General features: G+C 48.3%; 1 protein-coding gene across 5 annotated transcripts in view; it reads right to left on the bottom strand.

The window, feature by feature from the left end:
- The window catches only part of Trio (trio Rho guanine nucleotide exchange factor), a 282,243-nt gene that overhangs the window by 5,644 nt on the left and 250,068 nt on the right, over positions 1–26,531 (bottom strand). For 3 of the 5 annotated variants that reach the window (XM_050144819.1, XM_050144822.1, XM_050144823.1), the window contains exons 40-54: positions 25,654–25,757; positions 19,881–19,950; positions 17,971–18,060; positions 16,697–16,789; positions 15,807–15,857; positions 15,597–15,674; positions 14,570–14,761; positions 12,149–12,326; positions 10,614–11,422; positions 6,676–6,923; positions 5,341–5,479; positions 4,862–4,889; positions 4,517–4,679; positions 4,181–4,302; positions 830–908 (exon numbers count right to left, since the gene is read on the bottom strand). In XM_050144819.1, coding sequence (XP_050000776.1) covers positions 830–908; positions 4,181–4,302; positions 4,517–4,679; positions 4,862–4,889; positions 5,341–5,479; positions 6,676–6,923; positions 10,614–11,422; positions 12,149–12,326; positions 14,570–14,761; positions 15,597–15,674; positions 15,807–15,857; positions 16,697–16,789; positions 17,971–18,060; positions 19,881–19,950; positions 25,654–25,757 — 2,444 coding nt within the window. Of the gene's footprint in view, positions 1–829; positions 909–4,180; positions 4,303–4,516; positions 4,680–4,861; positions 4,890–5,340; positions 5,480–6,675; positions 6,924–10,613; positions 11,423–12,148; positions 12,327–14,569; positions 14,762–15,596; positions 15,675–15,806; positions 15,858–16,696; positions 16,790–17,970; positions 18,061–19,880; positions 19,951–25,653; positions 25,758–26,531 lie in introns of those variants that run through there. The other 2 variants (XM_050144821.1, XM_050144824.1) reach the window with 2 other exon arrangements.

The raw sequence follows: 26,531 nt of genomic DNA, 5'->3' as shown, positions 1-26,531 counted from the left end.
AAAGCTCTCCCAACCTGACGACTCAGTAGTCTTCTGTGCTCCTCTCCTGCCTGGGGACACAGACTACAGGCGGGCGGGTGCTGTATACTTCAGAAGGCAGCCAGAATTTAGAAGGGGACAGACTGTCTGTGGCATTGCTGAGCCAGTGTGGCCTTGGCAACCTCAGCTGGAGAGAAGTAGCCTCTTTATGTCGAAACTTCTTTGTTCCGTCAAGAGGAGCCTGATACTCCATCAGATCACAGGGTAACCCCTTCAAATCTCCACGAACAACCGAGCCAAGAGTGCACGGTTAGCCTTTCTCAACCGGCATCCTGAGAGAAGGAATCTACAATGCAAACATGCGCCTCTTCTCTGAACTCTTCCAAGGACAGCACCCAGCTAGTGCTCTTTTAGATGCCCAGTGGGGAAAGCGCTTGTTCCATCAGTGGATAGCCCATGGCGTTAGGCCTTCATTCTGGGATCCAACCAGTGCTTAACATCTAAAGCCCGTCAACCTGCCACTGCCTCCACAGGGTCATGTTCTCAACACTTTTTACCCCGTGGGACCCTTCTGGGGAGGTTATGGACCATGAGGAGGGAGTCTAGCAGGAGGAGGTTACAGCTCTGTCATGCTGTCTTTCCTGTCAGGACAGACTGAAACCCGCTGAGAACATGAGCTAGAAGAAACCCTTTCTGTCTTTTGCTTCTGTCAGGTACTGGCAAACACAGAGCCACTAACCCCCCCCACACAAGACAGTCACTCCTATCCATGGCAACATTCTCTGCTTATGGGTCTTGGATAACGAGCGATCTTTCTTTTGTGGAAGGGGTTTTGGGCTTCGCATCATACCTGCCGAGTTCAGCCACTTCACTGTAGAAGGAGTCAAAGTTATCCTTCCAGGTCACCATGATCCCATCACTTCCTGGACCTGCGAAAAGAACACCATTTCTTCTGAGCACATTTGTTTTTTCTTTTAAAAAACAGTGCTGCTGCCAGCAGCCGGAAGCTGGTGGTTATCTTGCCTCTGATTCCCTAGAGCCAGCACTACAGGTGTGACCCACCATGCTCAGCTCCTGAGTATACCCAAAGCAGAGCTTCTGGATAAGAAATCACAAACAAACCTCTACTGTCCAATATGGCCAGCACACATGACCACCTCGCATCTCTGAGAGGTAGTACCTCTCATGCCACAGTAAGACAGATGCACAGGACACTGGACTTAACATGAATAGAAGATTGGAAAGATCTCATGAACAATTTATAGGTATTGATTTCACATTAGAATCAAATACTGTTGATACATTAGATTAACCTAAATGTCAGTGAATCAAAAATTTGCTTTTATTTAAGAATGTGTAAAATTGTATTTGAGTCTCGTATCTGACTATTCCCTACAGACATTCTCTCACTGAGCCTGAAGTTAGGTTGGCAAACTCCAGTCAACCTCTTGTGTCTGCCCATCACAGCACTGAGGTCACAGGCATTCCCGTCACCGTGCCTGGCTTTTATTGTAGGTTCTAGGCATCTGGAGTCAGACTGTCATGCTTATGTAGCAAGTTGCTTTCACCCCGTGGGCCATCTCTCCGGCCTGACAGGCCTGATTTATGGTCAGTCACTCCTGGTCACCCAGACTCACAGCTTGTTTTCACAGTCTACAGAAGTCGAGGGTTCACTATGTTGTCTTAATGTTTACAGTGTTTTAGAGTATGTAAGTTATAAATGTGCTGCAGACATGGACAGTTTTATCATACATGCAGTTGGAAGTCACTTGCTAACAGTGAATATGGTATGATACACCCAAGTAAACAAGATGTCTTCTCTAAACCTTTCTTCTGTCCTAACGACACCACAAAACCCACAGGTGAGTGCATCGTTTAGTGCTTATCAGAGAAGCTTCTTGCAGTAGATGGGAGTTAGTACAGACTCACAAATGGACAGGACAGAGACTCTGCTCCTAACTTGGTCCTAACGGGGATGCCTTTATCACATTCCTCCCTCACGGCTCAGGGATCTATGTGGAAGAGGGGGTGGACAATTTTCAGGAAATAACATTTTCCAGGCACAACAGGGTGGATGCTCTTAGGAATTTACTAAGACACTGACAGCATGCATAAGGACTGACGATCCCGAGCCAGACAGAGTCCAGCATAGAGGAGGAGAGGGGGCACGGGGAATCTGCCTCTGAAATCCTAACAATTAAGGCTGCCTAAACAAGATCTGCACAATGACAACACTGAGTTGATGTGCTAATGTACGTGTGGGGTACTTCCCAAAAGCCTACCCCTAGATGAAGAGCTACAGGCAATTAAGGACTCAGGGAGACTCGGTGTTCTCCAGGGATGATGGATTATCCAATCCCAAGCGGCCATCTCTAAACACATGAGCAACACTAAATGGTTATAGCAGGCTGTGTGTGCATGTGCATATAACAATGATAATTGAAGGGGAGGAGGCAGAAATCTTAAATAAATAAATAAATAAATAAAAATAGTAATTGAAGAGGGCGAGGGAGTGGGGGGCATGGAAGAAGCTGGAGTAGAGAGAGGAAGGGCTAGAAATGATGTAAATATAGTATTTATGCACAAAATTAAAGACTTTTAATTGAAAAAATACTGTATTTTTCTCACATAAAAGCAAACATTTTTCCTTTATTTTTCACTAAAAAGGATTCAAAAAGTCCCTAAATAAATATCTTCAAAATATTGTATACATACAGAAGAGCATGAAACATAAATGTCTAGTCCTTGATCCCTAAGCAGTTCAAGAAATGGCCTCACAATGACACAAAGCCCCTTGGCTCCTCCTGGTCACAGCTCTCCTTTTTCCTGAAGGGGACCCTTGCTTGACTTGCTCCATCAGTGGGGGCTTGTATGCATTTCTGAGGTGGCAGGACTGACCACCTTAGCTTCAAGATGCAAGAATCGCTCCCCTAGTAATTCTCTTGCCCCGATCTAGTCACAGTGCCTGGCTTGGTGTCAACATGTCCATAGGGGCTGGGACTCAGGGGCCGCAGAGCAGAAAGAACTGGGGCAGTACTCTGGAGAACACACAGTGATGAACAGTGTCTACCCAGGGCAGCTCACTGGTGTGGACTGACTAGGAAACATTAAAACCACAGACCACGAAGGCCTGCAAACCAAGTGGTTTCCCACAGGGTGAGGTTTAGAAACTGTAAGAAAATCTAATGGCCTGTCTGACAAAATGGCATTTTTCTAAAGACCTCGAAGATTTTGTGACAGGAATAGCTACTCATTTTCCTGCTCAGATCCCCAAGGGTTGAGTAGCTCTGTGACTCTGAGCAGTTTGAGTAGCTTATTAAGAACCAACTCTATAATTTGTATGATTTTTTAAATGAGAAAAATCAACGATTCTTTATCTTAAATTTCAAGATCTTGCTCTCTTTTAGGTCACAGTTCCATAACCATAATACGCCCTTTCTATGATTTAATAAAGTCAAAATGTGGGATAAAATTTTAGGTAAATTACTGTCTACACATAGACTACTCTAAATAATCCCATCATTTAGTTGAGATTCTTATTTCCCCTATTGGAAGCGGTTTTCCCAAACTCAAAGCAACTAAGGGCAGGTGGACACCTGTAGCTGCCTCGTGTAGCATGGCTGGCCTCAGTGGGCACTGCTGCAAACCAGTCCATACACTGTCCTGCTCTGAACACACCTACCCATGCCAACTGCAACAGGAGTCCATCAGGGTTAGGAAGGATTCTGTCCACAGCGGGAAAGGCTAACTGCAGAGAACACAGCGTCCGCTGGGCTGTGAAGGTGCCACGGTCACCAACAAGCAGGTCCCTGGGAACATTCTCCTAGCTATATAGGGAAGTCACTGAACTGTCACAGTCCACCTCACTGACGGGCTGAGCTGGGGTCCACATACACACTTCGTGGTCCAACTTAGCCTCGGCTGAAAGACTGGATATAAAAGGACATGCTTCTAAGTACTAAGGGCACGAAAGCACCGCATCCCAGCTCAGACCAGTCACTAGTGACTCCAGTGCACAATGGCACGGTCACAGACCTTTATACACGCCTTCACCTAGAGTCTCCCCTGCCTGCTAGCTGAGCCTCTTTGGGACAGTCACACATGTGAGCTTTTGTTCTAGACTTCACAGGCACACCAAGTGTGGCAGATACAACAGACCTTAGGAGACTGCTGGCAGAGGTGCTCTGCTCCGGTGGCTTACCTAGAACCCTCAGACTGGCCGAAGATGAGGCTGAACCCATGTCGTTCACAGCGATGCACGTGTAGATGCCATCGTCTTCTGTGGTCACACCAATGATCTTCAGAGTGGCCTCCCCGATGTCACTGGCACACGGGAGAATACGCTAGGCTTCAGGAAGGCTCAGCACCTTCAGGTACCAGCATCACCTCCCTCCCCAAGTATGAAATGTTCTCCCACAGACTACGCACCCAAGGTGACAGAGGAAAGAGATGATTCAGAGAACAGCACCTTTTCAGTTACCAAGTTACAGGATCAACCACGCCCCTAGCCAGTGTGCTGCTCGAGTGACCCCCTCACCTGTAGGAGATGCTGTAGTGATCGTCATTGTTCAGAGTGTTGTGTTCAGGGCCCTTCCAGGTGATGGAGGCCTTGGGGCGGCCACAGACACGACATCTAAAAACAATGGTCTCCCCTGTCTCACTTGTGACCTCACTCAATGGGATAACGAATTCTGGGGGAACTGCAAGGTAAGGGAGTTTGGTCAATGCCGGTCATCCTCAGCATCTCTCCACACCTCTCATGTGGTGTCACACACCAGTGCACACCCAGAATACCACAGAATACCCCAGTGCAGAGCCAAGATGCCCTGACAGAGACCCCACAGAACTGCGAGCCCTCAAGAGCAAAGACAGCAGAACTCACCGTCATAGATGTAGTTGGGGTTGAGAAGCTGAAACGGAAAAGACAAATAGGCATTAATAAAAACAAAACTATTTCCAGGTAGCCTACCTGATTCCAGGGCTACAGCTATTGCTGGAAGAGCTTGGCTAATCTGGAACCAATCAGAACCAACCCCCTTCTATTGCTTTTACATGCCCTTGAATGTGTCATGCCATATCAATTAGCTGATTATCTTTTCATTCACAAACATGCTACTTCAACTGTACAGGATTCAGGCTAAGGCTGGCTGGCTTAACTACATTTTCGGAAGCCACACGTAGACCACAAGTGCTAAGTTACATGCCTACACAGTTCCCAATGAATGCACAGAGAGCCAATGTAATGCTGCCTCCAGGAGAGGGGAGAGCGTCTTTAAGCAAGTCCCAGCTTAGGGCCTGCCGCGGCTCACCCTCCCCGCCCTCCTCCTGGAGGTGGCACCAGGCCTGGATTTTCACACGCACCTTCACAGATACCTTGTGACTGAGCCCTTCGCGTGGCTTCCTGTACCCGTTCTCTAACTTGCCGTCCCTTTTGCCGTCTTTATCTTTCTTCTCAGACTTCTTCCTTAAACGGAGTGCTGTGTGCCAAGATGTCGACTTCCTAGGAAAGAGAAAAACACACTGCTCACATCCCTCTGTCTCCATGGTCAGCAGGTGACATCTGGAAGCCTCAGAGAAAGGCTTCAACGAGGAACTGAGAGTCTCTAGGAACAGAGGTCCTACTCAGGAAGCAGGTGACAAAGCCAGCAGTTATTTATGCAAATTTTAAAGATTAAAATTCAAAAGCAATAGTTAAATTATGTGTCATCTTGATGGGGTCACACTGTGCTGAGACAGTCAAATGTCCCCAGTGTTTCTCTGAGGGGACTTCTGGCCAGCAGGAACATCTGGATGGCTGAAGCCCTTCCTTATCCAGCTGAAGGACTATGGAGGGAACCTGATGGGCACCAGCCGTCTGGATCTGCCTGTCTACAGCTATGTGAGCCAGTCCTTCGCAAGTCTACATCCTCACCTGCCTACTCACGGCCTACCCCAGTGCATCTGTTCCCTGAAGGGACTAGCGTAAGGCTCACAAATGTGTGCTGAAGACTTATAACATGGGACTTCCATCTCCCACATGCCTTTCTTCCAAAGTCAAGGCATAGAAAGTGTAGGATCCTGAACAACACACTCACTTCTCTCTGCCTCTTAGGGAGACAGGATGAGGGGAAGGAAGCCAGTCATAGAGAAGGGAGAGATGGTTTGAAGTATTGGCCTCTAGTGCCAGTGTCCTGCGGGGACCTGTGCGGCCAGGCAGCACTGCCTCTTCTAGTGACAGAACTATTCTACTCTGGGAAAGACATGGCTAGTCTCTCCCATTTCAGGGAGGCTCCAGGAAGAGAAAAAGTTTCAAAGACCAGTATGGACTCAATTGTCTTTAATATAATTGCTCAACAGCCTGTGAGTATTAAAGGGCCGATGGCGAAGCCATCACATAGATCTTCCCCTGCAGCCTGTGCGTGACGACCTTGTGTTCCTCAAGAGGTCCTGCTCCTTAACCTAGACCTTCAGGGATTATTTAGTGATATAAATTAATGATCACTGAATGAAAGATGTATTAAAGTGGATCTGTGAGGTTAAGGACAGCCCACCTTCACTAGGGGCCACACACTCCACTTAAGGGGCAAACCTGCGTGAATCAACAGCTAAACCTGCGTGAATCAACAGCTTCTCCTTGAGTTCTTCCCTCCCGGACCTTCAAGCACTCCTTGATGGCTCCTATGCCCATACTTAGGCTGCCTCGCTGCTGGCACTCACTTGAGAGTCCCGTCGGGGTTCTCCATGATAACTGCACTGGTATGGCCCAGGACAAAGCCCGGAATCCAGCCCTCGGCTGCGGGGCACTGGTCAGTGGCGGCTCGGAACACCAGAAACATGTTCTGCTGGTTACTGGCCAGAATTTGAACGACCTCTCCTTGATAGACGTTTATCTCATCCTCCTTCACTGCCGTGTACTCGTGTGTCACCAGCATGGTGGAGATGTTGCTACTGCTGCTGCTTTCACTCTGGAGGGGAAGAGGGAGAGAGGGTGGGCGGGGACTGAGACAAGGTCCTACAGCAGCAGCTGCTGGTGACCCGTGCGCCACGGCACCAAGCCCGCAAGGGGCTTGGCAGACAGACAGGGAGATGTCAGACTCCTCCTTCACACGCTCTTCAGTTTAACGCTCCCCCGCCCCTTGCAACGAAGTTGGTCAGCCATGGAGAAACAACTCCAAAAGATCCACCTCAGTGCTGATGCCCTGGGAGACCGACGCAGTTGGATCTTCACCGTGCCCTGCACGAGCCGCTCGGTCCTCCCGCCGATGACGTGTTGGGCGTTTCAGATTCAAACAAGTATTAACTTTGAAGGCTGTAGAGTAGCCGCTTGGCTGACTGACAGATCGTAACTGAGATGTCTCCAGATCTTCCTAACAAGACATTCGCTGGAAAGTGCATTCCAGGATAAAGGTGTTGTCTGCCTAACCTTGCTTCCCTCTGTCCCCACCCCAAAGAATGTGGACCATCTGAAAGAGCAATCCACTACCACTCTACTCATGTGGATGGCTGCTCCATCTCCTGTGTGTCCCTCAGTGGATGCTCCTCTGACCGAGCTTGCCTCAGGGGTCTTCACATGGCTCTTGTCATGGGATTAATTGGCATAATATCACAGAGCTGCCTTCGAGCTTTGGGGAAGAGAGCTTTAAGTGGCTGTAGGGATATTTTTCACTGCCCTTATCCTGAGGCCTGAGTAGCATCCAGGTTTTTTTTTGGTCAGCGACTGACATGTGGTTGGCCCGCAACACCTGTTCAGTAACTCAGTCAATGAAACAAGACTGTAAAAGAAAAAACCAAATTGGTTTCTTGAAGCTGCCAGCCTGGGCATGCAGATAGAATGAACGAAACACAGATGGCAGTCACTTGTCCCATGCTCTCACCTGACTACCAATTTGTCCAGGAGCGCAGAAAGGTGACATCACTGCTGATCCCTGAGTGTCATCTTGCCCAATTCCCCTCTATCAAATTAGGACACGGGAAATGGCCTCTGGGCCCTGGCTTTTCTGAGTTTGCTCTCAAATGCTCGTACACTGCTGCTTCAGGGTGTTTACGGAGGTTAGGGTCTGGGATGCTCTGAGGGGGAGAAGATCTGGCCCCTGCCCTTCTCATTCCTCGTCTTCTGAGCATGACAGAGTAGGCAGCTGACTGCCCTTCTGAGGTGGTGAGGGGACATCAGGCCCACCTGCTCTTCTGTGAGGCCACGCGTGGGCAGCCGGCAGGGCAGTTACCGGTAGCTGCTATGGGCACAGAAGAGCTGCCTGCCTGTGTTCACGATGAGTTGCACTGCTCTTGTCCCCACAGTCCCTGCTTCCTGCCAGTGACCCTTCAGCTCAAAGGGTGCCTTGGCTCACTTTGTACATTCAGTTTGTACTTCAGTATTTTGACTTACAGGGCAGGACCCAGTATTTTTGGGATGGCACAGGCAAACGTGCTAGACATGTAACCTAAAACTTTCTTTGCCACAGCCACCCTGGTTAGGGCACCACAGCAGGCTGCATCTCAAAACTGTGGTCATCTGCGGTCATCACGGCTCTTGTCACTTTCCAATACACCTCTGGCCAGGATACGCACTAGGTGTTTCAAATCAGCCTTCCGCAGTTCCCACAAGAACCTCCCTGCCACAGAGTATGACCACCTCCCCTCAGAGCAGGGTGGCAAGTGTGCAGAGGACACCCAGTGATAGGGAGGCAGGGCTGGGGTCGACTCTAATGTGTTCTCTTCTGCGGCTCACATGCTGGCGGAAGGGTAGGTCAGCTATTGGTACAGAGCACAGGCTAGCCCAGTCAGTTTGGGGCCACGTATTTACACCCCACGCACCCTATCGCAGCAGAATTCAGAAGGAGGTGCCATCTGGAGTGGGAGGAAGGGCATATGAGAGGTCAGGTGTACCTGCCTGTCTATAATCCCAGACAGCTCCTCAGAGGAGGTCACAGGAAGGGAGGCCCTGCTCACTGGCGAGCAGCCAGAGCGGGGAAGAGGGCAAGAGGGTATGTCACATCTCCATTCTGATGGAAACTCAGCCTGTCAGTCCTACCACAAAAGCAGCGGGAAGAGTCAGAAATCAAAGGCACTTCCCCATCAATGTACCAGCCACTAGCCACATGAGATGGACTGTGCCTTCTCTCAGGGCAGAGCTGTGTCTCTAACCACACCCTTGAAGGGGCATCCGGAGATGAAGGCCTGGCTCCTGTCCTAGAGTAGTTACTCACTTGGAGACACAGACCTGATGGCTCTACCTGCTGCGAATGTTACAGGTACAGGAGACTCCAGCAGGCCTTTGGATGGGCCACAGTGCTGAGACCAGGCCCAGCCACTGAGCAGAGTAGGCCTGGACTATGACTTGTCAGTGCACTGTCTGCCTTAGAGTTTCCAACCCAGCCCTGTACAAACTGGAGAGTCCATAGCAAGGACAGGGGGATGTTCTCCACCAGACACCTGCTTAACCACTTAGCGGTTAGCTCAAGTGTAAACAAAAGCATCAGGACCCACGTCTCAATTTCTTCCACCAATAAAGATGAAGGCCGAGTTAATGAAAATCCCTAACGAAAAAGAAGATAAAGAGTACAAATGAGGGATTAATAGAAGTCCAGAGGAAAGAGACATGCAAAAGCTAGATTTTATATATAAATATATATACAACGAGAGACACAGACCCTTTTAGGGAAATGTATTTAAAAATTTATAAAGCGTTCAAACATACAGTCGTTAGAACAGTTCTGTGCGCTCACGCATGCCTTCAGAAGAGTGTTACGGGCCAGGTCATCTGCCTGTAGGAAACAGCTGGAGGACAGTGAGGAGGCCAGAGAGTGGGGGGAACCCAGCAGACACCCTTCAGCTTGAGAACACAATGCAAGTGACCACAAAATGAGCTGGAACCCCATTGCAGAGGCACTCAGATGGCCCCTGGCATCCTCGCTGGAGGCATGAGCCCAGCCATCTCTGGAGAAGCCGGGTGTCAGTCGCCTAAGCCAGTGTCTCTCCAGGAGACTTAGGGTAGAGGAAACTTTCCCATTGGGTAGATTCCTGCCCCCTTATGCCATTTTATTTTGCTTTGAGTTGTTGTTGGATGTTTTCTTGAGGAATTTTTTTTTTCATCAGATGACTCAAAAAAGCTGCAAAGATAACTTATGGCACAAAAGAGCAAAACTAAGCGATAAACAAAAAGCTTAAAAGTTTACATATTTCATTGTAAGTAATAGAGAACAGAAAAAACTCAAAAAATAAAAAAAAAAAAAAACCATGAAAAAAAGTGCGAGGAAGGCAGGGCCTAAAAGCAAGTCCCAAGATACTTTTCTGGTCAGAAACTGAAGACTTAAAGATGCCGCATGGAGGAGGTTAATGGTGCACGTTCTCTTAAGGAGACAGGAATAAAGCAAGAAGCAAGTTAGTAGAGAGGAGAGCAGGCGCTGTCCGTGGTCCCACAGGGGTTAGAGGTGGCTGCATTCATTTGGCGGCTGGGTGCCAGTGCAACGCCACGGGGCACGGACACGAGTGCACACACAGAGGCCACAGACGTGTCTACTCAGACAATGCACAGGAGAACTGGAGAAGGCGATTACTGCTGCACAGTGCTGGAGAGCTGGAGTTAGTACGAAGGTTTAGAAGAGCTGGCGGGACAGAGGTGGTGGGGTGGACGGGCGCAGGCTCCCCGGCGCTCTTACCCCATTGCTCTGAGTGGACTGCACGGACTGCTCGCTGGCTGAGGAGCACGTGCTCATGCGGTCTGTGTCCTTGCTGGGGGCTGCGTGGCGGTGCGTCTGTCGCTGGAGGGAGTCACTGTCCCCCGGGAAGGTGAAGGAGCTTGGCCGGCTGGCAGGGGAAGCAGGAACGGAGCTCCAGAAGGAGCCCCCCTTCTGCAGGGGGCTGCTGGGAGGAAAGGCCTCCTTGCCAAAAGGAGAAGGGAACGTAGTGGAGAGAGGAGAGTTCAGCGGCGAGATGGCCCCTGGCCTAGTCTTGCCCAGAGGTAATGGGCCCAGGTTCCCCCGGGCATCCTTGGTGTTTCCGTCTTGGCTTGTACCAGAAGCATTCCCAGGGGCTTTTCTGGGGCTCTCCATCACCTTCATCTTGGGAATGGGCTCTGTTTCTCGTTCAAGACCTTCGGAGTCTCCACTCAGGGGGAGCCTGCTGGGCTGGCCAATGCTGGCCTCAAGGGCCAGGCTGCTGCTCGGGGGAGGCAGTGAGGGGCTGGGAGCAGACATACCTGACATCTTGTCTGCCTCTGCCTGGCTTGAGGCTGCAGAGGAGACCAGCATGGGGGGGTGGTGTCTGACAGGCTGTGGAATCCTGGAGGGCCTGCTCCTGCTTGAGCCGGGGCCGCTGCTACAGCTGCTGGGGCCACTGCCATGGCCGCTGCTGCCACCGCTGGAGGCCCCGCTGCCACCGCTGCCCCCGCCCCCGCCGCTGCTGCCCCCGCTGCCACTGCCGCCGCCCCCGCTATGGTTCCTCTGGTACTCGATGGGTGATGTCAAGGCTGTAAAACCAAGCAATTCAACAGAAGAAGGTCAGTAAGGGTATCAAGAAAATTCTAACCGCAGAGTATAGAAAAAAGTCATATACAATGAAATGGAAGTACCGGGCTTGAGAGTTAGTGAGCTAATTCAGGCAAATGCTTATGGTCACAGGAGCCTACTTGGACCACAGGGGTCCAGATAATTGGTCAACCAGAGAGTTAGACAGCAGCCTGGGGCAAACAGTAGGCATATTACAACTAGGCTAACAGTGCCACCCATTGAGAGTCTCTGTTCCTGACTTTTAAATGTCCTGTAGAGGGTTTTCTTGAGACAGGGGCATCACAATGTCTCCCTGGTTTAGGCTTAGGCACTAGGATGTGACTATGCAGAAAAGGCCACAGTGAGGACTGGTTCAGTCAGCAGTTAGCTCCCTACTGTGGTCTCCACCTCTTTCATCCACCAAGCTAAAATGACAGCGGAGCTGGCGGTCACGGGGACTGTTGCAGAGAGGAAGATGGCAGTTAACAGCTATGGGCTTCTCTACAATCACATGAGATAAGTCTTAGTCTATCTACAGGCAATGGAAACCACATGGCATTCTACACAAACTACCCCCCCCCCCCCACTAATCTGCAAAAGAGATATGGTGGACAGCAAGTTCTGTCGCATGACCAGGAAATGAACACTAAGAAGCAGAAACTTGTACGTTAGAGAGAGAAGACGCAGCTGGTAAGAGGATACATCACCATTTAAAAAGTTGCGCTGGTTTTCTAAAATTTGGTTGATTTCATGGATCCATGTTTGCCGAACACTCGGACTAGATGAGTGCAAAATGAAGGTCTCCACCATGTCACCCGTCCTTGATGTCAGAGCAAACTTACAGGGATCGTTTTCCACATTTTCCTCCAGGCAAAGGCAGCTCACCTTTAAAGGAGTGAACCATTAGACAGCAGTTATGATATGCGAGCATCCTGAATAGTCACCAACAGAAGACCCGCTAGCAAAACGTAAACCTACTGTGGAGTGTTATTTAGCCTTAATAAGAGACACTGATACATGCCACAACACGGTCCGACTTTCAAAAAGCTATGTCAACTTTAGTCAGCCACATATACAAGGATAAATATTTGAGACTCCGCATACATAATCTCCTGGAAGTAGTCAAACTCTCGGGGACAGAATGAAGCACAGTGGACATCAAGGGTTACTGGGAGGGGACAATGGGGATGTCATATTTAATGTGTGGAGAGTTTGACTTTGGTAAAATGAAAAGAGTCCCACGGTCTGAGTAGTACTACAGCATAAATGAAATGTACTTAATACCACTGAGGTGTTCCCTAAAAAAGTTAAAATGGTAAATACTATGTTGGATGCATTTTACCACAAGACTTAAAGTATGAGGTGAATTTCATCCTACATGGCAATAATGATTTCTTAGTTGAACTTCTGTTAGCTGAACAGCTTCAGGGCTCATTTAGGAAACAAACATTCCTTCACTGGACACCCGAGCCCACAGTGCTTTGAAATTTAAAATGAATAAAACACTGTAAGAGCCTTGTGTGATAGCCTGCAATGAAGACGTGGGCTCCTGCAAATCACTTCCTAAAAGTGCGCTCAGGCTCCACACACAGTGAACACGTTTGGAAGTGGGCACCATCCTGGGGCTGCTGAGATGGCTCCATGGGGAAAGGGCTTGCTACACAAGCCTGGTACCCTGACCTCTTTTCCCAGAGTCCACAGAAATGTAAAAGGAAAGAACCAACTCCTTAGAGCTTGCATATGGCCTCCACATGTGCCCAACCACACACACTATATACACATACATAGCCCACCCCCAAAGAAAAAGAACTGGGTACCACTGCTAAGTTGCCATTATGTATATAATAATTTTAAAGTTTAGAAGAATTTTAAAAAGCTTGAAACCAGAAAGACTTTCTGTCTGCAGCACTTAAGATGCAAGGCTAGTATCAGGAGTTTAATGGCTTGTTTCATAGTTCAAATATTAACAAACCAGCTATGTGAGCCGGGATTATTAGTCTCTAAAACTCCTCTGCGACTATCCAGCACTGATCCTTTACTTCTCTAAAAATAAAAACACACATATGTGACATTATGACTAAAACACAGGAAACAACTTCACAGAAGCAGCCGGCGCAGAATATGAACGCATCAGTGGAATGTCTGAGGTGTTGGGGACGTTTTGTCCACAGACTTGTGTTAAGAATACACAGGAATTTTAAGGGACGGGCTGCCGTATGGGCATGGCTTCAGAGGGAGGGACTGCAGTAGATGGCACTGGGGTGGCATGGGACACAGACGATTGGCATCTCAGCTTCAGGCCACGCAGCTCTTCTCTTGCTGCTGGGCTCTGAAGCCTTTGTAGGTCCTGGTGAGCAAAGGATCCAAAGGTCCAAAGGCTGGGCCTGGAGACCAGGGTGCCCTGGGCTCAGGAGCCAGAAACCTGGCACTAGTCTACAACAGCCCACGCAGCTTCACAAAAGAGAATGCCATGTCTCACCTGCGCGCCATGAAGCCTACAGACTCAAAGGCCTGAGAGGCTCCTTGGCACCTCTGAGCAAGACTGCGGTGCTAGTAAAGGAGGCTCTAAGACTTCAGAGCCACCTCCCTTCTGAACTCAGGCCTGCGCAGCTGCACACACGACAAGAACTTAGGGGAGGCATATGTACGCATCTTCTAGGGACCATCTGCTGGGGACCCAGGCTCCCTTCTTTCTCACTGGGTCATCCTTGATTTGACCCCTTTACAGAGTTAGGATCTTCACAATTATTTTCTGTTTACCTTTCTCTGCCACCAGAGGGCAAGCTACCCCAGGGCAGAGAGTGTCTCTGCCCCACCTCTGGAGCCCCAAGCTTGAAGAACCTTGAGGATCTCTCTGTTGAGTGGAGAATGAGACACTGAGCTGGCTGTGTTCTTTGGCTCCAGGCCAATACTCTAAAGCAAGTTTTACACGGACTTGCAGACACTGTCTACCGGCCCATGGCTACAGTCACACAGGTATTCAAGACAGCAGCCCCAGAGCACAGGCAGCATTGTGAGTTTTAAAGATTCGCCAATGTGCTAGAAGGTTTTGAAAATATTAAATAAGCTTCAGAGAATGTCACAATAACGAAAAAAGAGTTATTACAAAGCTCTCAGACAATTGTTACCTTGATACTGTTCTTGAACAGAAATCCTGGCATGGAAAAGCCCTTTTTTTTATCAAGAGGTTCGCTGAATATGACGATCTGTTCAAAGAGGAAAACCCGCCTCTCTTTGCATCGGGGCAGAAGTCCTGCATCTTGGTCTGTGACCAAGAATGTGTCCTGCAAGAGCAGTTTACCCTGGGCAACAATTTTACCCTAAAAAAAAGAGGGGAAGAAAGGAGGGGAGAAAACATTGCATTCTCAGCGGCCAATGGTCTGTTTGCTTTCCTCCCACAGAATGACGTGTCCTTCTAGGACCTTACAGAGCTCATTCTTTCAATGCAATGAATTCTTAGCTCCAAGCAGAACAATGCCTTTAAGTTAGAGGTCTTGCCAACCCTGGGCAACCAATGGCTTCAGAATGCGAGAATAAGAAAGGGCTTCTTTAGGGGTGGTTCTGAGAAAAGAAAGCCTCTCCCCTAGGTGTATCAGCAGAAGCCCTCCAGGTACAGACTGAAGAACACGGACCTGGACATTAAACCTTAATGCAGGTGTCAAGAAGCATTAAAGCATCTTCCGGCTCCTTACTTAACTGGAAGACTGATTCTGACTTGAATTCACTTTGTTATACATAGTAAATAAGTATTTACTTTTTTGTATTTGTTATACATAGTAAATAAGAGTCGGAGCGTGCAACCAGAATAAGCTGGGAAGATTCAAGAACCCGGTGGCCCTGAAGTTAACCTCCCAGGGATGAGAGAAAGATAAGAGCCTTCATCCTTGGCTTTTGTGGCTTTAGATGGCTCAAGAGGATGCAGACACCATCAGAGGCAAAGCACAGCCCTGGGGACCTCTATTCTACTGGCTTCAGGCAGAGCACAGTCCCCAAAGGAAATCAAAGGCACTGAAAAGAGGTTGAAAGTCAGTCACACTGAAGGAGAATGAGAGGAGACAAAAGACGAGGACCATCTTTCTATATGTGCAGAGAAACAATGCAGGACAAAAGAAAGGGACAGGAGCAGAGGAGACCCTCAAAGAACAACTGCATTACGTCAAATCCTTGCAGCCGCCCAACGTTCATCATGTCGTTACACCGCTTCGGTACTATGCACATGACTTCTACAGCTTTCTGTGGGCGGGGAGAAAGCAGAGTCAAAGGTCAAGCTCCTCTCCAGCTGCACCCCCCTGACGTGAACCCCCACCCAAGACCAGACCCCATGCTGGTAGGGGTTTGCAGGGGTACAGCAGGACCACAAGATACCTCTAATTCTGATGTATCCAGGCTAGCCTTTTTTGAGTACTTGAGGAAGTCCTGTGAGAGAAGGGAGGAAAGATGTGGTGGGTGAGTGAGGGCGGTGGCAGCTGGCCCTCTGCCGCCATCTGTCTGTCGGCACTTCCGTGCCGTGGTCTCATTCCCGCCTCTCAGAACCACAGCACACAGGCATCTCGATGGTGAGAAGCCACCCGATTCCCACTCTACTCCAAGACTGACTGTGGCCTCTCTTCATGCCCAGACCCTAAGGTTCAGATGACGTCATCTCTGGTGGCGCTTAGTAACTTAATTCACAGCTATTGCTAGGCCAACAGGAACAGATATACGGAGACTCAAAATTTAGTTTAATCAAGAATCCAAGAGGACGAGCTGGAGAAATGGCTCAGCAGTTAAGAGCACTGGCTGCTTTTAGAGAGGACCCAGGTTTGAGTTCCAGCATCCATGTGGTGGCTGACAACTGTTTGTAACTGGTTCCTACACCCTCTTCTGGTCTCCATGGGTGTCAGGCACACATGTGGTACACAGGCATACATGCAGTTAAAATACTCACTTACATAAAATATACATGTATTTAAAATAAAGTTGATAGAGCTACAGAACAATCACTGCCACTCCAAGGCATACGGCAGAGACACGAGCTTGTTTTCACTGACCCTTTGATTCAGAACTTGAAAGGAATGAGATATGGAAAAGCTGTGCAGAGATGCCTTACTAATGTAAGGAACTACTCAGAAACATTTGGAGCAGAGGTAATAAGGTAGCTCTATAAGGAGGCAGGGAGACCTTCTTCTGCACCTGTGGTGGTGGAAGGTGAAGGGTGTTCCAGCCCTTCAGCAGAGGGACAGTTACAGCGACCCTGCTCTTGCCCCTGCCCTCACCTTCAGGAGCAGCTGGTACTTCATTATTCTCTGTACAGGTTTGATCAACAGATCCGTGAGCTGCAGTCTGTGGCCAAGGCGCTGCTTTAAGTCCTGGGGATTCGAAAAACCAAAACAAACCACCTCAAGTGTTACTTGTTAAAGGGCAACATTTTATTCCTTATAGTTATTAACCATAACACCCTGATTGACAGAAAGAAAGAAAGAAAGAAAGAAAGATAGAAAGAAAGAAAGAAAGAAAGAAAGAAGGAAAGAAGGAAAGAAAGGAGGAAACAAAAGGCAACAAGGGCATTCTGTCCCGCAGGATGTGAACATGTGGTCTGAATCTTCCTGGGTGACTTTTCAGAAGGCTCTTCATTTCGAGGCTTCTTTCTGCCCCACCTGTTCCCGGGGGAAGGTATGCAACATGGGCTGGCCTGTGTAAGCCTTTTCAGTCTTCGATTACTAAGGCATTTTTTTCCAGTTTGTTTTCTTTTTATTTACACAAACACATAAATCATTTTTAGAAAATAAGTCTAGATCTGAATGACTGGGTTGTAATGAACCTTAAATTTACAACAATAAGAAACCATTTCTCCCCCAGGGCTAGAGAGAGAGCCCAGTGGTTAAGAGTGCCGGCTGTTCTTTAAGAGGACCCAAGTTCAATTCTCAGAGTCCACTGGGTGCTCATAACTGTTCAACCGCAATAATTCCAGTTCTAGAGGATCCAATGCTCTCTGCAGGCTTCCACAGGCATTAGACACGAAACAACGAAATAACAACAATAAAAGCAAAGCAAACCAAACAGAACCAAACCAAATTTCCAAGCCCTTTCCCACCCATTACAGGGGACTGTAATTACTGAGGACCTTAGCTATGGTAGGAGGTAATTCTCACACTGAGCTCTGTTCCCAGCCATTAACTACTCCTTTAATTCATTGCTTTTATTTTGAGATAGGGTTCCATGAAGTTGTCCAGGGTGAACTTTATCTTGCTATGTAGCCCAAGTGAGCCTTAAACTTGTGATCTTCCCACCCTGCAGCAGGGGCCATGGAAAAGAGGTGCCACACGCTGCTCAAACCCTTCATTTTAACCACACTGGCCTTCTGAACGGCAGGCCGACCACAGACTGAGTCCACACTCCTTTCTCTGACTTAGAGACAATAAAGCAAGCATCTGGACACATCTCTCTCAGGCCTCCACGAGGGTTCCCCTTTGTCCCGGGAAATCAGTGGCACCCGAACTTCTCATAATCACAGTGCAGTAAGAGATTCAGAAACCATGTTGAGTCTTACCTCAAAAAAGGTATCGATGTACTCGGAGACAATATGCTCGGACTTTGGCTTGTTTTGACAATAGACTATGTACATGTGCAATCTTCTCTCCTAGGAGTAAAGAGGCGAACAGAAGATTAGACCACTGGGAGTGAGGTAGACTATCAGCACACAGCACATGCAGGAAGGATCACTGTAGAGCAAGGCTGCTACTCTTGGGAGCTCCTTCCAGATCCCGGGCATTAGCCTACTCCAGCTCTGGGCTGAAACAGCCCTCTGTTTTCATCTGCCACACACCCGTACCAGCCACACCACTGGCAGCGTGAGAAGACACTTCCATTACTCCAAGGCTGCCCGCAGTCCTGGTGACCAGTCTGTGTTTAGTAAGTCTTTAATCTCAAATCCCATGGCAGGGAACACAGGGACAACGGGCATCCTGCTAATTCGACAGCTTTCAAAGCCACATATGCAGACCCCTCGGGGTCCACGGGGCCTATCTGTGTTTCCCTTAGGCCAAAAATCACTTTTGAAATGCCACTGGGATGTCACTGCCCTCTGGTGGTGCTGACATCAGTACTGACTGACGCACCGCAGGTCCAAGGTGGGTGGGGGAAAATCACTGGCAGCAAGACAAGGCTTTGTCAGCACTGCAAGTCTGCCACAGAAAATGCCAGCTTCACTTCAGAATGCCACTGATGAAGTCATACAAGTCACTCATCTTATTAACGCTCGCACATGGCACACACATGCCTTCCGCATTCAGTCACGGCCTTGAGGAGGAGCACTTGTGACTGAAGCCAGTTCAACAGCGGCTTGTGTTACGAACCACCAACAGCCTGACAGAATGATGGGCACACAGTTGCTTCTACTCTGGAAGCTGGGGGAAATTTTCTTGAGCACTGATGAAGTACGCTTGTCATCTTAAGGCAAGACACACAGCTGGCAGTGAGGATGAACAGTGGAAATCCCAGGTTCAAGAGGGGGAAAAATAAGGAACTCTGGAAACCATGTGCCTTAGCTTGACGAGACTCTCTGAAGGCCCAGTGATGGAGCTAAAAGGCTCATCTGGGATGACATGTGATGAACCATACCAACGCCTGCAAGAGCGTGCCAACTCAGCAGCTGGCTTCCAACTGCCTGGAGCCAAGGGCTCTGAGAGCAAGTCAGCTAAAAAGATAATAGACAGCAGCAAGGAGAAGATCACACAGTCCTTTTAAGAAATTATCCTTTACCATTGCTGGGCAGTGGAGGCGCACACCTTTAATCCCAGAGGCAGCCTGGTCTACAAGACCTAGTTCCAGGACAGGCCTCAAAGCTACAAAGAAAGACTGGTATATGCCAAAGATAACTATCTACAGTTACTTGAAAAGGATATTTAAGGTATTCATTCATCCATTTCTAACTACTGTCTGTGAAGGTAAGATTTTTTTTATTTTACTGTAACAATAAAAATCCTACAATATATGGAGAGCGGAACCAGATATGAAAATCTACCTTCTATCAAGCTTGATATTAAAAATAATGCAAAAATACAAAAGCCTTCTTGAAAATGTAGTGATTTTTCCTTAAAACAACTTGCATACATATCATTTATTTTAGATGCATCCATATATTTAGCTAGTACATCAAGCCCACTACAGGTATGGACAGGTAAATAATTACCAAATACTTGTTTGTCTTTAGACACCTGCAAGGTTACCGTGCCAAGCCTGTCTGGCTCTGGAGCCCTCTGACCAACCTGCATTGTTGCAATCCCAGAGCCAGACAGGGTCAGGAGCGGGAAAGCGGGTAACTCAGAGCCAGACAAGCCACAGGGATTAAAACTACGAATGACTGACAGCACCCACTCTTGTAAACGTCAGGCGGCCTCATCTTCAAGTCACCAGAGGTGCCAGTAACAGAAGAGAATACAAAACGGCCTCTGTACTCACGTGCTTCACAAAAAGGGATCCTAGTTTTTCTGGATCTTCAAGGCACTTCTCCAACTCTCCTAAAAAAAAGCTGGAGACAGAAAAACATCAGAACTCTTTCTAGCTTTTCTTAATTGCAGACTGAGTCTATGCAGAGGTGGACAACTTGGAAGACTACAGCTCATACTTCACAAGTATAAGCCCAGCAGAAAGCAGTGTAAAAAGCCAAGACAGATGAAGCTCCCCCTCAAACCTTCCGACAATGACTATTTCTTCCTCACGTCCTTTCAAGGACACACACACTAACATCTGGCCAGACACAGAGTAAACGAATGTTCCAAGGCATCACTCTGTCCCATTTCTGAAAACTTCCATTCCATGATGGGTTTTAGAAGCTCAAACTGGGCGACAGACACGAAATGAAATGATTTCACCTGTGCCAGCTTTATGAGTTGTCTCAAGTGTCACTGAAGTCAAGCCTAGTCAGAGCTCTTAGCTTCATACAGGATCAGATACAGTGGAGGCCCAAGTGTGCCCCGTTCTTCTCTCAGATGTGTGTTGCTTTACCATTCACATGTTTATGTTTTGCAAACTGTGTTGAGCTTTGTAGCACTTGGGGTTCCAATGTTCCCCAGGCTACAAACACTCAATCCAGTTTCAATGGCCACCACAGAAACTTGTCCCTTCTCCTTTCCCTGTTGAGAACCAGCCTAGGGAACTGAAGCTAAAGTGCCAGACACCTTCCCCTTCTATTTCTTACATTTGGTTTGTATGTGTTTGTGTGCGCACTCACGCACAATGGCACACATGTGGAGGACAACTTATTGCAGGGGGTTCCGGGATCAAACTCAGGTCCCCAGGCTTGGCGGCAATCACTTTTGCCTGTTGAGCTAGTCCGCGCCCACCTATCCCTTTCTGGGCTGATCGCTACACTTCTGTGAAGCTGAGAGCTCGTAGAACATGTGCTGAGGTGTTTAAAGTCGTCCGATTGTTTATCTATGAATTCTAGTGAATTCGATGCTACTGAGCTTGTGCACATGAAAAGCTTTTTATGAATTTAAAGGGTTTAGGTTTTATGTTCCCTTCAAAGAGGTAAGGGCAGGATACAAACAACTTCTAGAAATGCCCAATTGTGAGACCTTCCTGCACCTGTATATTTCATAGCTTAAAGTGCATAGACATCTCTGCTGGTGGAGAGGCAGAGTCCAATCAGAGTAGTGAGGCCTTATGACTAAGTATGTGGGTCTGTAGCCTCAGCTGTGTGCTTTGTTTTTTAAATTATTTTGTTTGTGTGTGTGTGCAGGTATGTGGTGTGTGTGCATATTCACATGTTTATGGCTGAATATATGTGGGGTACAAGCATGTGTTTGTGCACACATGTGTGGAACCCCAGAGTTGATGACAGGAATCTACTTTGATCCTGCCCCACCTTGACTACTGGGGCAAGGTCTCCTATTTGAATCCAGAGCTCACAGAGCTTTGGCTAGTCTTGCTGGCCACTTTACCCCTAGGATCCTGTCTCCACCCTGTGTCCTGGTATTACAGGAAGGTTTCTGTGCGCAACCAACATTTACATGGCGCTGGGGATCCAAACACCAGCCCTCACACTTGAACAGCATATACTTTACTCCCGGCTCCAGCCTCAGCTTTAACGAGGCCTGGGCTTTGCAGATGGCCACAGCATGTTCCAGCAGGGAGGAGCTGAGTTGCTACCGAAAGACAGCAGGAGACCTGTCCAGGAGATGGGAGACTGCAGCTGGAACCCCGCGACAGTATCAGTGGCCAGTGTTAAAACAGCCCTGGACAATTAAGGGTTTTCAAATTGTAAACACAGGGGCAGATGTATGGTGGCAAGTCGTCAGGCCAAGGCAACCTCCTTTACACAGGCTGCCATAGCCCTCTCCTGACTCGGATAGGTGTGAGCAAACTTCATTTTCCTGGGACATCCTGTCAACTTCTCCGTGGCGCTAAGTTGGGCAAGTGAACTCTAAATTCTCTGACAGTAATGCGGACTCAGAGGCAGCTGGAACTGGAACTGGAAACAGAGTCTCACTGTAAGCAGACGCTGCCATCGCTGGGTATGAAGATCCTGCTGTGTATGCTGTGGACGGAGAATGGGAGCCACAGAGAGGTTGACAGGCTCTGCTTTGAACGCTCGATGCCCAGCTGTGCTGTGCTGTTGGGGGTGGGGCACAGAAACCTTAGGAGCTAGGCCATCCCGCTCGAAGGCCCTCTGCACCTCCTGCTGCTCTGTATTTCCTGTCAAAATGAGGTGAAGGATCTCCTAAAGTACACACTCCTGCAGACATAGCGCCTTTCCCGAGTGTATGGGGACAGGAGACGCTGGACTGGACGCAGGGCAGAAAGACAGGGAAACCAAGCGGACAGATGGAGTGAAAAAGAGCTTTTCATTTCCTGGGATCTGGTTTGTATTTCTTGCTGGCTCAGACGCAAGAATTTTAACATGCCTAGCAAAACCGCAGCAGTGTTGCCTACATAGAGACAACATTCTCTTTCCCGAGACACATCTCAAACAGGGCGTGCTGAGAGTTAAGCGTGGCTGCTGGGGGTAGGGAGAGCTAGTTTTCTTGGGGGTGTGGCCTCTCCCAGGTTTCCCATGCTCTGGTGCATGACCATCTACCCATGCACATATGGGCAGCATTACTGGGCTTGGTGAGCTATAAAGAGGGAAGCGAGAGGATAGGAAGTCGGGAGGAGTTGCATGGGGGGCTGTCAAGGTATGGGGAGAAGGGATGGATCTGATCAGGATACATACACATGTATGAAATCCTCAACACATGGATAAACAAAAGAGGAAAATTAATCTAATAAAGCCAGTGTTTGTGTGTGAGAAACAGCTAAGAACCCACGCAAAGGCAAGTCAAACTTCATCTGAAGCACATCTCTCCACCTGCACTTCATCTCAGCCCAAGGGCCGGGAAGCTCTCCTTTCTCTTATATAAACCTGCGTGTCAGAGAAAAATCATTCAGGTCAAACAAGCCATACTCCCAATAAAAATATACACCTTAATCTCCTTGTGACCTATGTGCAGCAAGAATCCCTTTGACCCTTTGATTTGCTATCCCATCAGCACATCCTGAAATTGCTTACTGTGATCTAAATCAAGACCTCTGCTACACCCGAAAGGAAGTTCCCGGAAGCAGAAATGTAGGTTGCACGACAGGCAGCATTGAACTGTGTCTTCCACAGTGCCGTCAGAGCAAACCCTCTGAAACTGGGCGTCAAAACAAGTCTTCATCCCTAATGTGTGTAAGGAGTTCACCTTCCAGCCCTGTGTATGTAAGGCATTTTGGCCACAGAGGAAAAGCTCACTGACTCAGAGAATCGAACTAGCAAGACCCGAGCTGCTGCTGTGAACGAGCCTCACCACATCTCTCTCAGATGTTTGTAACTGGTTTGTAGGCAGAACTTGGAATGTCTGGAGATCGTGAGCCCTAGAAGCCCCAGAACGCTACACGCAGAGCTTCATGTGTGCCTCTGGTGGGGGAGCAGAGGAGCAGGTGTGGACAGAAATGTGGACAAGAAAGAATGCACTCCTGAGGTTTCAGATGGTGCAAGGACTCTGGAGAACTGGGCTAGAGGGCATGGACACCACACTCTGAGGACAGTGATGGCTGTGCGTACAACACGTCCAGGCTAAGACACGCTGACCAGGGCGGATTTGCTTCTGTGGGGCTGGGGACTGAACCCAGAGAATTGCGCTCTGTCAGTAGTTACATCACCAGCCCAAGGCTGACTGCAAAAGTAATGAATAAACCTGGTGGAGAAAAACCTCAGCATCACCTAGCACTCAGGCACAGTTAATGCAAGCTGCTTTTCACCAGGTTTTCTATCAGAGTGGGGACCAAGAAGAGGAGAAAGATATAAGGTACAGACATGGTTGTTAAAGAGAAAGCCACTAGGGAAGTCTTTCTGCACTGGGCCAATAGGAGAAGGGCTCTGACAGCATCTCAGATCACCATCAGCCAGATTCCAGTTGTGGCAGATGCAAAAGGATAAAAGGTCTAACTCATCTGAAAGAATTTTCTGTTAAAAAAAGCGCTGCTTGGGGTGCTTGGCTCCCACGGCCCCCTAGAAAAGAGTTTCCTTGGGTTAGCTAGCCAAGAACATCTCCACGACTCCAGTCATGCTCCGAACAGGGCAAGACACTGCTCAAGTGGGCAGCAGATCCTGGCAAGAAAAATGCAAAAATTACTGCTCAGAGGTTTTTACTGAGATTCCCAAATGGGAGGCCAGAGACGTGTGTTAGGGTCAGAGTCCCAACACGGAGCCTGTAGGGAAATGCAGGAAGCTGCAAGAATCAAGCCAAGTCACAAGGAGGAGCTCAGGATTTTGAAGAAGTTGGAAATCTGGACCCTCTACCACAAAAAGCCGCAGGAGCAAGAAGTCGGCCCAGGAGTGCAGCTTCGTGGGCTGCAAATGAGAGGACCACACCACGACGTGCTGATGGTGCTTGAGACGGGGCTACAGGACTTAAGCGTTTCCAGTTTGCTTTGGTTTAATTCTTCCTTGATATTTCCTTGTTCCTCTTCTGGAATGGGATGCTAAACCTGTGCTCCCATGTGCTACAAGTATGAAACTTCCTGATTATCTTTCTGACGAACAGGTAACTTCACTCTGAGCCCAGAAGAGAATGTGAGAACTTGTCAGGGTGGACAGAATGAAATGAGCATGAATCTTTGAGGCTCAGTGGTCTCTCTGAATATGGAGTGTCCTCCACGGGCTTGTCTTTTCAGTGTTGAGGAATATCATTTTAAGGTGTGTGACCTTTGTTTTTGCTGCATTTGTTTAACTCTGTGAAGCTGTGTTACTATGCCTAACACACCTGATGGTCCTAATTAAGAACCGAACAACCAAATAGCGAGGCAGGAGCAAGGACAGGCAGGGCGGGCCGACAGAGTAGAAACAGAAGGCAAAATCTGAAAGAAAGAAGTGCCAGAGAACAAGGAGAGGAGGATGCCAGGGGCCAGCCACCCAGCTAAACAGCAAGCTACAAAGAAAAATAAAGGTATACAGAAATAGAGGAAGGTAAAAGCCCAGAGGCAAAAGTGTTCGCGATAACTTAAGAAAAGCTGGCAAGAAACAAGCCAAACTAAGGTTGAACATTCATAAGTAATAAGTAAGCCTCCGTGTGTGTGATTTTCTTGGGAGCTGGGTGGCAGGTCCCTCAAAAAACCAAAAGAGTAAAAAAAAAAAAATCGCACAACAGGTGGCAGTATTTGGGGACGCTGTGGGAACTTGAGACAGGGACCTTCTGCAGGAAGTCAGTCACAGGGACTGGTCTTCCGGGTATATCATCCTAGCCCCTTGCCATCTCACTGTTTCCTGTCTAGAATACAGTAAGGGATCTCCTCAGCCATACTTTCCTAGCGCCATATCATGCCCAGAGCTCATGGTGCAGAGCCATCTGAAGAAACCCTCTGAAAATATGAACCAGAGTCAATCTCTCCTCCCCAGAGTTCTCTGTGCTGGGTATTTTGGTTACAGTGATAAAGAGCTAATTAGTACGGAGAGGAAAAGAATGGTTCACAGTGGTGGGTCATGACCACGGCAGACTGCCACTGTTTAGGGACTTGGCATCCTGGCGCAGCCTAGCATAAAAACCTATGACTCTGTCCCCTGCCATAAAATGCTACAATAGTGCAGCACTTTGTCCTTAGCTCAAACTCCCTCCATGAAACTACGCAGGTTACAGAACAAGGGCATCTGAAACTTTCCTTTCGCCCTGGCCAGGCCCGAGACAGCATCATGCATGGCAGGTGTCTTACGTACTCTCTGTGCCAGTCGTAAATCTGATGGATGTTGCCAAACACAATCTTGTCTTTTCCCTTCATGTCATCGGGAACGCCGTCTTCTTTCATAAGGGCCATGTAGCCCTACAAAGCAATGAGTGTGAATGAATGCAGAGCGCAATGTTTGCATCAGACATGGGTTAACAGTCATGGCACCCGACACAGACACGCGCCATCCTATGAACAAACCGAAACCCGGCATGAAACGTGTCCTTTCCGACTGCTTCATGACTATTGTTAAAGTCACTGCTGTAACAGTGTAACGTTTATAAATGAATGAAAATTCTCTGAAGAAACTCAAATAGCTGAAGACATAAATGGTTTCATAAAGCAAGCAATCCCACCAGCGACTAAACACAGGAGCTGGTCAGTTAGAAGTCCCTCTGGTTTTAGGATTTACATCATAAACAAAGGGACTGAACTCTGAGATTGGTAGACAGCACAATAAAAGGGATTTAATAATATCTTTCTGTAAGTTGCGTGTTAACACAGATGAATTGACTATCCAGCTAACGCGCGTGCTTTATACTCTGTTCAGCTGGATATGGTGTGTATCTTGTGGAGTCTGGGTAGCTATGGCAGGAAGAGCGAGTGTGAGGCCATTCTAGTCTAAATAGCAAGACTCTGTTTTGAAACACCATAGAACTTCTATTCAATCCCAATGAGGTAGAGTTTATATTGGAAACCTTATTGTTACCAATGACTGCAAAAAAACCAAGCGTCTTAAGCATTTATGCTAGGGAACTGCAGGGACTCTTTGCACTATGGCTCTTCAGCAGTGCTGAGCATGGAAGCCAGGCTGTGTGCACACGAACCAAAGGCTCTACTACTGAGCTAATAACACAACGGCTGCCACTT

This window comes from Alexandromys fortis, unplaced genomic scaffold (genome assembly GCF_014885135.2).
Source record: "Alexandromys fortis isolate MF-2015 unplaced genomic scaffold, M_Fortis_MF-2015_v1.1 scaffold_52, whole genome shotgun sequence".
In the NCBI taxonomy this organism is placed as follows: domain Eukaryota; kingdom Metazoa; phylum Chordata; class Mammalia; order Rodentia; family Cricetidae; genus Alexandromys; species Alexandromys fortis.
The sequence above is the reverse complement of the archived record's forward strand: the minus strand, read 5'-3'. Positions and strand labels throughout refer to the sequence as shown.